This window comes from Cebidichthys violaceus, unplaced genomic scaffold, assembly GCF_023349555.1.
Source record: "Cebidichthys violaceus isolate CVI_PGR_0920_01 unplaced genomic scaffold, fCebVio1.0.p SCAF_100, whole genome shotgun sequence".
NCBI lineage: Eukaryota > Metazoa > Chordata > Actinopteri > Perciformes > Stichaeidae > Cebidichthys > Cebidichthys violaceus.
Genome location: NW_027176264.1, coordinates 262,064 through 273,291, shown reverse-complemented (window position 1 = coordinate 273,291; position 11,228 = coordinate 262,064). Strand labels below are relative to the sequence as shown.

Below are 11,228 nucleotides of genomic sequence, written 5' to 3'. Positions count from 1 at the left end.
ATAAATATGTGTCAGGTCGTTTTCACAATCTGGCAACACAAAATGTATTCTTAACAATACTTGATTGACTGAGTCATGAAGCATAAATAATATTGATATTTAAAAACAATCCAATAAATAAGAATCAACTAATTCCAGCTCAGAGAACATTTATAAGAAGCACCAAAAAAACACACACAAACTCCAGGGTGCCCCTTTCAGTGACCCCCAGATTCCGGTCTTCTGCCCCTGCGGTAGCCTACTGCATCAGTCCCGGTGTCTTTTACAGCAGGTGGATGGATTTGAGAAGCGTTATTGAAACTGGCGTGACGTCAGAGAGTGAGGGAGAGAGGGAGAGAGTGTGTGTGTGTGTGTGTGTGTGTGTGTGTGTGTGTGTGTGTGTGTGTGTGTGAGAGAGAGAGAGAGAGAGAGAGAGAGAGAGAGAGAGAGAGAGAGAGAGAGAGACGCTGCAGATCACAGCGGATCATCAGACCCAGAGGCAGCAGCTGCATCTTCTTCTCCTGCTCCTCTCCCTCCTCCGCTTTTCCCAACCGGGCAGCCGGGCACCGACCAGCCGACCCGCGGGGCAACATACCCGGATCGGAAAAGTGCAACATGCCCGCAGAGCGGCTCCAGTCGGGCCCGGTGTCGGTTTTTCCACTTCTGGGGGGATTTACGCGGACGAGCGGACGGAGACTCCCGGTGGATCCGACGCACAGAGAGCTGTAAGTTGGAGTCGAGGAAACTGGGAAACTTCATATCCGGAGCAGATTTTGGTATTTGATGAACATGGTGTCGTGGAGGGGATCACCCCGGGCATCTGCTGCTGCTACCGGCCACCGCTGCGCACCGTGACGCGCCCGGGAGCGCGGCGCGGACCCGGCAGCCTCACCCGGAGAGTCCGGGAAAACAACAAAAAATTCTTACTCCTGCTTAAAATCTCCTCCACTGTGGATTTGGCTCGTGCGTGGTTTTACATCCGGGAGATGTCACCCGTCTCTGGTCTCCGTCCTCCTCTGGGTCGGACCGGGATGGATGTGGCGCATTGAGGAGGCACCAGCCTGCGGATAATCATAGTTTGGACTTTCTGGTTCCCCGTGCGGCTCGCGGCTCTCACTCATGCAGCTCCTCCGGCTGGCCTGGGCTCTGACTGCCTCTGCGGTCTGCTTCCTGCTGCTCCTGATCCTCCACAACCAGGTCCTGAGAGAAGGTACGGCTCTGTAGTCCGGTCACAGACTTCATGTGTGTGGGCGTGTGTTACCCGTTTTATGAGGACATACATCTGTTCACACAGTGACATTGTGGGGACTTGCCGTCCTTATGGGGACAAACCCATTATATCTTAGGGCGAGGACTTGGTTTAAGGTTAGGGTAATGAAATGTAACTCAATGTAATGTCCCCACAAGTCATGAAAACACTACTGTGTGTGTGCGTATGTGAGGTCAAACCGAGTGTCCAAAATGCCTCAACAGGTCACAAAAAATGTGTTAAAATCAGTGTTTTATTCAGATGATGTTGGTGTTCAGCGGGCAAACTGGGTTAAAGCAGACTACGTCAGCGGATGAGAAGGTAATAAAAGGCAGGAGATGGAGAACCGAACTCAGGAACTCAGGAACTCAGGAAGCAGGCTGAGCTCCAGCGTAGGTCCGCTGGTTTTTACCAGAAGAATCCAGAAAGATTAGAGACAAATGATGGAGAGAGGAAACGCTACCTCTCTCTACCTGACTCTCTCTCTCTCTCTCTCTCTCTCTCACCGTGCGCACACACACACACACACACACACACACACACACACACACACACACACACACACACACACACACACACACACACATACACACACACACTGCAAATTAATTATAATGCATAGATTTGATATTTGATTGACACTTGATGCATTTCTGTTGTCAATTGGCAACTGAAATAATTGTCAATTATTTCATTAGATTAGATAAGATTAAATTAATTAGCAGATATAATTTTCCATATCTCGATTCATTGTTTACTCTATACAATGTATTCTTGAAATGTCTTTTTACAATCATACAAAACAGAAAAAAAAATTTGACACCAGAGAATAAAAAAAACAACTCTGTAACTCTTCACAACCCAAGAACATAAGAAATGACCTGATAATTAGTGAATACCTGCTTTTCTACAAACTCTCCTCCGTTCTCGATCACCTGAACCATCCTTCCACTTACCTGCACACCTGTTCCCACTTTCCCCATCAGCCCTGTGGTGCACAGTCCACCTCCGTCCCTCGCTTTGACAGATTGTCTATTGTGCTTCGCTCTCCAGTCATCTGTCCTGCCTGTTTGACTTTACCTGTTTACCCACCAGACGTTTTGCCTCCTTAGCTTCACCCCCTTTGGATACGTTTTGTTTTGCCTGACTAGCATTGGTGGATGAAGTGTTCAGACATTTTACTTTAAGGGAAACTTCAAACGGCTTTGTATCGTTCAAATGTGGGTGGTATCTGCAAATAACAAGGTTCAGTTTCCCTTCCGTCAATTTCATGTGACTCTTTCTGGTGAACAGAACATTTTCTGAGAAGGAATTTGTAGTGTGCATCCATGCAGGATAATCTGAAAATGCTTTGTTGAGCAATAGCTGAAGTCTGAAACCCTTTTCAGGAGAAATGTATCTGCTTTCACAGGTTGATGTAGTGCAATGAAAACATACAGCAGTTGGCTTTTAAAATAATATGGAGTAAATACATTTTTAACAAGCTTAAACCCACAAAAATCTGTATGTATAATGTATCATTTTTAAAAACACTTAAAATCAGAAAAATAGTTTTGCCAACTCCACATGGAACTTCCTGGAGATGGCAACTCTACACACTGTCATCTACCTTAAAATCAATTAAAATAGCATGGTCGAGACTTCACGCATTATAACATCCATCAACCATCTAAAATAATATAACTTCTTTAATTAGAGTATTTATACATACTCAGGAAATGCAGGATACATTTTTTTCTGGATCTTAACACATACTAGGGATTATAATATTCATTTAAATTTAAATCTGCTTTTAAGCTGTGAAGCTAGTTATGTATGTGTTTGTATTGTTCCTTACTGTTTTGTCATATCTTCTGTTTAGATGGTAGTTGCTTTTATCGTTTCTGTTTTTACCATGTAAAGTGCCTTTGAGTACCATTTTAAAGCACTATATAAATAAAATATATTATTATTATTTAATGTTTTATTAGCTGAATTGTTTACTCGTGAGAGAAATCTATTTCCCCCAGATTACATTTTAACAGTTTTTAATCACGTAGTTAATGTTGTAAATTGAAACAAAACCGCGACAAATCTAATCGGTAAAGTTTAGACAACACAATTATATGTTTAGTACAAACATGGCTTGCCTTAAAATAAATGTTTGTTGTGTTATTTAAGTTACTGACGATAAATATAATAAGTCAACGCTGACTTACACGCGAGAACATGCAACACAAACAGCGGTCTCCTGGGTGAAAGTCCTGTGTGTGTTTGTCCGACCCGAGCTCCTCCTCCACAGACTTTGATTAGAAACGTGTTCACGATACGTCAAAAACTTAATCCAGACCAGACCGTAATCCAAAATACGTTTCCCTCGAAATGTAATTGACAATGCAGTTTATTTGTATGGGAACGTAAAAGCGATAAAGCCCTGTAGTGGCCGTAGTAATTATGACGGGAGCACACCTGAGACCGCTCTTTATTTCCTGTTTCCCAGCAACAGTCAACATACTTTTCTTATAATCGTGACCACGATTGTTCCATATATCCGTGACCACATGTTTATTATTGTAACCACGATGACAAAGGTCCCCTAAGCTTTGCAAAGTAGCAATGTCAACCCAAAACCAAACCAAATCGTAACCATAGTGTTGTCACATCGTAGAAATCAGTTTTTCAACAGTGATTTCCCTTTAAGAGTCTAAAGCAGAAACTCTGCATACGAAGATGTTTCAGATCATCTGTGCTGCTGCAAGAAGAAGAAAATAAATTGTAAAAATCCAACAGCTGCTCATTGAAATGCAACAATCAGAGCTCAAACTGACTCAGCTGAGCAGGATCAGGTCACGCTGCAGAGACTCTTATTTTGAAGAGGGATGAGGTATCAGATCAGTATGTTTTTCTCTCTTTATTAAGGCGGAACATTGCTTCATCATATTTCTGCTGCACATACTGGCAATTTAACATCTGTACTGGGAAATACAGTGCGCGTCTCTTAAAGAACATAAATAATCTGTTTTAGTGGGTGTGTCTGCTGTCGTCTCTTCTTCATTGATCATCTCAGTGTGAAAAGCTTTAATGAGCACGAACCGCAGACTAAACTTAATTCCCACACGCTCTCTGTTTACTGAGTTTCTCTTTTCTTTTTCTCTGCCTGCTCATGAGGCTCATTTAGATCCTGGAAAATAGCCTATTATGCAGCAGATACACTGTTGTGCCTGCGGTGTGGAAAAGCTTATCTAAGGAGCCTTCAGAGTCCAAATTAATTCTCAATGCTCCATTAAGTCAAGCGTATATTCATGGGAATTATGAACACAGTGAATGAAAGAGAAGATCAGCAGCTGAGAAGGAAAAAAAACCAAAACACAAACATAAATTAACGGAGCAAAACGCGGCAGAGGGTGTAATTGGATTTGAATAAATTCATCTGGAGGGGGAACGTCAGCGAGTGGTTCAACAGTGAGCATGAAACCAAAGTTTGTTTAAAAAAAAAAATGAAATCACATTGTGCCCGCTGTGACGCCGACAGACTTCAGAATAAGAGTCTCTGCAGCGTCAGAGTCAGGAACTACAGCAATGAACTCTTTGCTTTATCTTCAAAAAGTCAGAAACAAATCATAATTAAATTCAGAGATGTAATAAATAAATTAGTGTCAAAATTCTTACTTGGCGTTTAGTATTTTAGTCCAACATTCCTCTCGGTTATGATGATTTGCATCACAGGGATTGGCCCAATCACAACTTCATGAGTGCATTATTTTATGTTTTCTTGATTGAAGACGGCTGTGTGACGTCATCCAAGTTTATGGAAAATAAATAGAAAAGTAATAATTGTAGTAAATAATAGTAATTAGAATACATATAAAGTAATATTTAACAATAGTAGAAAGATAGTAATTGAATGTAAGTAATTACCAAAAGTAAAAGGCCAAACAATTCTTCATAATAAGAAATCTATATATATATATATATTTGAGTGAATACATTTAGCCAGTCAGTTAGTCTATTTTTCGCAAATAATAATAATATTGCAATTTCCGCGGCAGCAACTCAGATCAGCTGATCAATCATGTTACCTGCTTGGTAAAAACGTATTTCCTCGTCTCCTCCGAAGAACATCCTCCATGATGGCGGCCCTCGATTGATTTCTGGGTCACGGGCCGGAGGACGAGGAGGAAGCAGAACGAGCCGAATGAAAAGCACAGTCTGACCGTCGACCTTTCTGTGTCGGTGCCACTTCCTGTCTTTAAAGCTGCTCTCAGTCATCATGTTAACATGCTCAACAGTAATGGCTTTAAAGACCTTGCGGTGGTTTCCGTTTCAAAACGGCTTCGGGGTCTTTTTGTTGGATTTGCGTGCTGCTGCAGAGACTCATTCACCGCCATCAGAGGATCAGTAAACAGCCTCCGCATCACGTCAAAACCAATTTCAGCCTCATCATTATTCCTCTGTCTTCACTCTCAGGGCAAACAGTCACTCCAGTTTTCTTGCTCTGTGATTGTTGTTCTTATTTTCAATTTGCAGGGGATTTATTAAAATACGATGATGGATAATAAAAGCTCATATCAATCTGTTTATCTTCCTCCCCTCATTCAGGAAGAGATTACATGTCAGCCGTGATTGAGAAAACGGTGGCCCGAGCAGAGAAAAACAACGCACTGTAATTTCATTATTCAGTAATGTGAGCGAGACTTTGTGTTTCATCTGTTCAGCCGAATCACAGAGTCAAATAAATGTGCAAGAGTTTTACTGCAGAGATTAATCCCTGCAGGCGGGAAGACATCACAGCAAGTTCACTGCTGTAAAAAAAAAGAAATGATGATAATAATAATGTCATACAAGATATAAAGAAATATATAAGACATTATCTGTGTGGTAGATATTTTTATGAAGGTAATGAGATATATCTTTGCTGGTGGAAAAACTGCACTTTCCAAACTAAAGTTTACGAAGCCTGAGAAGTTCAGATGACTTGTCTTTTGTTTTAGTCATACAATAAGATGTATGTTCCATCCTTTAACACTAAACCTGACTGTTGGCAGGAAACTGAAACGCCTTCAGAATTATTTTCACATTCTTAAAAAAAAACTAATTTGAACACAATTTAGGTATTTATTAGAAAAAAAGAAAATATAAAAGAAATATCTGCTGCTGTACAAGAAAGTTGAGGTAAATATTGATGTGTCATGGACCTAGAGTTTGCTTATTCAGGGTCTCTGTCTTTTTAAATCCTTCTGTTCATGTGTCATGTCTTGTTTTACTTCCTGCTTTTGTCTTTTTCGCGCCTATTTTCTACCACACCTGTCTTGTATTAGTGTTGATTGCTCTGCCCTTGTTGTCACTATTGTTAGCCAATCATTGTGTTTCCCTCTTTATGCGCCTGCCTTCTCCAGCTGTTTCTTGTTCTTGTGATTAGTTACACTCGCATATACCTGTGTGCTTCCCGTTGTTTCTTGTCAGCTGTCGTGGTCATTGTATCTCTGCGTTTGCAGCCATTGCTTGGCTGCTCATCTCTGCTCTTCGTGTTCCGAGTCTGGCAATGAATTATTATTTTTCTACACCTCCTGTTGCTTCTGCATTTGGGTCCACCTGTCAGCATTAATGTGACAAATAGCGTTTTGTTTTTAAGCTGAAATACATTCAATTTGTGATTTATTTTAAGAGAAGTTTGAAGTTACAGTTTATGATACACATTCATGTCCTCACAACCTTCAATACAATCGTTAAAATTTCACTGCTGCTCAATACATCACATTACTTTTTATTACACCACTTTATTTGCAATGTGCTGCACGTCGTCTTCAGGGAATTTGGCTGCAAATGAACTCCAAGCTAAATGTGGTGCCACTGGTTTCAAAACTGGATGTGAATGCATAATACTAAACATAGTGAGGTGAGGATGTGAGCATCACACAACTTAATGTAATAATACCATAATCCTCTCAATCATTACACGTAACTAACAATCCCAGATAGATGGATAGTTGGATAGATACTCAATGTATCAGCAATACACAATAGAAAATACTTGTCAACAATAAACAATAATTATCAATCCTACTTATTACGTATCAACAATACATACTACATACAATACTCATCAACACTATTATACAATACTCTTCAACAATATACAATACTTATCAACAATAAACATTACTTATCAACCACATACAATACTCTTCAACAATATACAATATATATCAACAATAAACAACACTTATCAACTACATACAATACTCTTCAACAATATACACTATGTATTAACAATAAACAATACTTATCAACTACATACAATACTCTTCAACAATATACACTATGTATTAACAATAAACAATACTTATCAACCACATACAATACTCATCAACAATATACAATATATATCAACAATAAACAACACTTTTCAACTACATACAATACTCTTCAACAATATACACTATATATTAACAATAAACAATACTTATTAACTACATACAATACTCTTCAACAATATACACTATGTATTAACAATAAACAATACTTATCAACTACATACAATACTCATCAACAATATACAATATATATCAACAATAAACAACACTTTTCAACTACATACAATACTCTTCAACAATATACACTATGTATTAACAATAAACAATATTTATCAACTACATACAATTCTCTTCAACAATATACACTATATATTAACAATTTACAATACTTATCAACAACATGCAATACTCGTCAACAATATACAATATACATTAACAATAAACAATACTTATCAACTACATACAATACTCTTCAACAATATACAATACTTAACAATATACAACACTTATCAACAATTTACAATACTTATCAACAGCGTAAAATACTTAACAACATGCAATAATTATCAACATTATACAATACTTATCAGTATTACACAATGCTTATCAGCAATATCCAATGTGTATCAGCAATAGCCAATCATCAATACACAACACGTATCCGTATTACACAATGCTTAAAACAATATACTACTCATTATACAATAGTTAAAAACACCATATTGTTTAGTTTTGCATAATTTCACCGGGTTATTACTGAAAGAGTCCATGATGCAGACAAACAAAACGTGATGGAAACAGAAAGGTTACTGTGAACATTTTTTATGTTTATCCTGCTCGGCTCCAGCGACTGATGAACTTGGAGTTCCAGCATCTTCTGTCGTGATGTTACAGGGTCACAACATCCACTCTTACCATGATAGAGGAGGCATGTTTTTTATTTGTCTTATTTTAATAGGACGATAAATCATGTGACCTTCATCTGAAAAGTGTGATAATAGCTCTGAACAGAGAGGAAGAAAACCAGAGGTCGAAGCTGCTGCAGAGTTTCTGTGTCACCCTGGAAACTTTAAATTTGTTGAGTATGATACTAGAGAAAAAGGCATGGGGTTATTAGGAGCAGGTATATATCTGTCAAAAACTACCAGTGGTGGAATGTAACTAAGTAAATTGACTGTACTTAAGTACTGTTTAAAGGTACTTTGACTTGAGTATTTCCACCATTTTTAAGGAAATATTGTACTGTTGACTTAATTCATTCAACAGCTGTAGTTACTTTACACTTTTATTATTTTCATACCCTTCCTATGCAGTGAAAACTACACTGTTTGTGATGAACATGAAATGGTGTGTTTCTTTTGGGTTGAGGAAATTCTCCTACTGCTTAATTATTTACAATTAATTAGAAAAAGAATTAACACATTAATAGGATCTATTATTATAGATTAAGCTACCTAGCAGTATTTCAACATTAAAAATGATGAACACATTAATGTATCAATACTTATAACCTAAAAAATATGATATTATTCAGAATTGGACCATTCTGAATGAAGAGCAGGCTACTTCTACTTTCTTAAGTAAGATTTTGAATGCAGGACTTTAACTCTTGGGGTTCAGTGTCTTACTCAAGCATGTTTCAACATGCGTACAGTAGTCTGGGATTGAACCATCAACCTTGTGGTTGAAGGACGGCCCACTGATCCACCCCACCAAATGTGTTGGGATACGCTGGTTCAGAATAAGTGATTAAACTCCTGCAGCCTTTTTACAGTTTCCTTTGAGCTGATGCAGCTTTTTTCTCCATTTAAGACGTCCAACAGTTAAGTTTCAATGTGCTGCATCAAGCCTCAGTTGTTAGATTTCCTTCAGTTGTTTCTTTTCTTATTATATTATTATTATTATTATTATTATATTTAACGCAGTTGTCTCTTCAATCATGTTTACAGCAAATGTGCTGTTCACTCGTCTTCTCCCAGCATGCACTGCTCAGACCGACGGAGACGAGAACATTTTCCCCCCGGTGCGCTGCAGCAGATGGAGAATTAAAGGTGGTCGGTGATGAGCTGCAGCTAACGAGCAAACAGGGGCCTGCCGCCGCTGCCGTCTCTGCTGTTACCGTCTGTGGTTACCATGGGATACCTGTTAGCGAGCGGCGTCTCTTACATCATCGACATGCAGACTGAATCCCAATTACTGCAGAAAAGCTCCAGGGCTTCTCGGACCTCAGCTGCTCCGAGAGTTCAGGATCTTTGAAATAGAAAAGGGCGAATCTGTGATGCTGGTCCTTTTGATTTAAACTTTGATCCTCCTCTGATTAATCATCACAGCAGAATATTTGGTTCTAGATGTTTGGTGACGTAATTACAGTGGTGGAATGTCTCTGTCTGCGGGAGAGTAATAGGCTTATTTCCCAAAACGTCAAACTGTTTTGTGTTATTTAACAAAGTAAGGACGTCTAACGCTTTGTGTCATTGTTGACTTATCACATTTTAACCAAGACCACCATCTTTCCTATATAAACATAATCAGACTGGTCTCATCCAGCATTCGTAGCTATACCTATGAAGAATGCGCCGTAATTCGTAAATATCCCTCAAAATAATTTTGTATCTTATCCACATAATCATGAAGACTACAAAAGTCCACACAGGACGGGCGGGTGAGGCGGTGGATTTGTCCAACAAACATGGATCTTTCAGCCAGTGGACCGCAGTTCGTTCTGTAAAATGATAAGTTGATTTATTTGTCACGTAACTTGCGTACTTCAGTAACTTCACTTCCGTAGTTATTTTAACCAAAACGACGATCTTTTCCCAAAACTAACCAAGCATGTTTGTTTCCTAAACATAACCAAGTTGTTTCACGTGAAGACAGAAGTTTATTTTGAAAAGATGGTATTCATGTGACGAGCAGAAAGTGACACGTGTTGCTGGTCTTTCGAAGGAGTAACTTTTCGTCAGCTATCTTGCGAAGCGTTGTATGAGGAGATGTTGCAATGTTAATCATGCTTTTAGTTGCAGTGTTCAGATATTGTGGGATGAATATCAAACAAGATTATAATCGATTATTATCACTTCCTCATTGTGTTTCTATCTAGCTCAAAGTTTTTGAATATTCATGTTATTTCTGGAAGTTGAATAACGACTTTAGTCTTTCATCAAATACTCTCATACTGTCCTCACTGTAGAGGTCAGTCTTCCACCGCTGGTTGTGTGTGTCTGTGTGTGTGTGTGTGTGTGTGTGTGTGTGTGTGTGTGTTAGCGTCCATCCTGTCCGACCTTCGACCTTTGTGTCAGATATGATAACATTCAAGGGAATGAAGGTTAAAGTGTCCTCTGTGGATGTCGTGTAGCTGTCGTCCGATGTGAAGCTCTAACACTTTCCACTGTGACCTTTGAGCCTTTAAACATGAAAGTGCTGAGCTCACAGAGGTCTGACTGTCTGTATGTATACAGGGATGAAGAGGAGGAGGAGGAGGAGGAAAAGGAGGTAATCATCATGACAGCAGCTCTCAGACAGAGATGAGAGAGTTTATCAGCTTCCATGTAGCCTCGAGGCTGAGAGGAGGGGGAGGACACATCAGACAGAGAGCAGAAGTCGTGTTAATGGAGGCTGTCAGATGTAATTATGAGCTTCATTAAAACTGCAGAGAGTCTCAACAGAGAGATCGCAACACTGTTAGTGTTTTTTTCACATCTTTCACT

The 11,228-nt window shown here is 39.1% G+C and overlaps 1 protein-coding gene across 1 annotated transcript in view; it reads left to right on the top strand.

Annotated features, from left to right (window-relative positions):
• Positions 1-539: 539 nt before the first annotated feature.
• The window catches only part of LOC137886380 (chemokine-like protein TAFA-5), a 41,577-nt gene continuing 30,888 nt past the window's right edge, over positions 540-11,228 (top strand). The window contains exon 1 of the mRNA XM_068728841.1: positions 540-1,189. Within this exon, the coding sequence (XP_068584942.1) occupies positions 1,099-1,189 (91 nt within the window). The 5' untranslated portion in view covers positions 540-1,098. The remainder of the gene's footprint in view (positions 1,190-11,228) is intronic.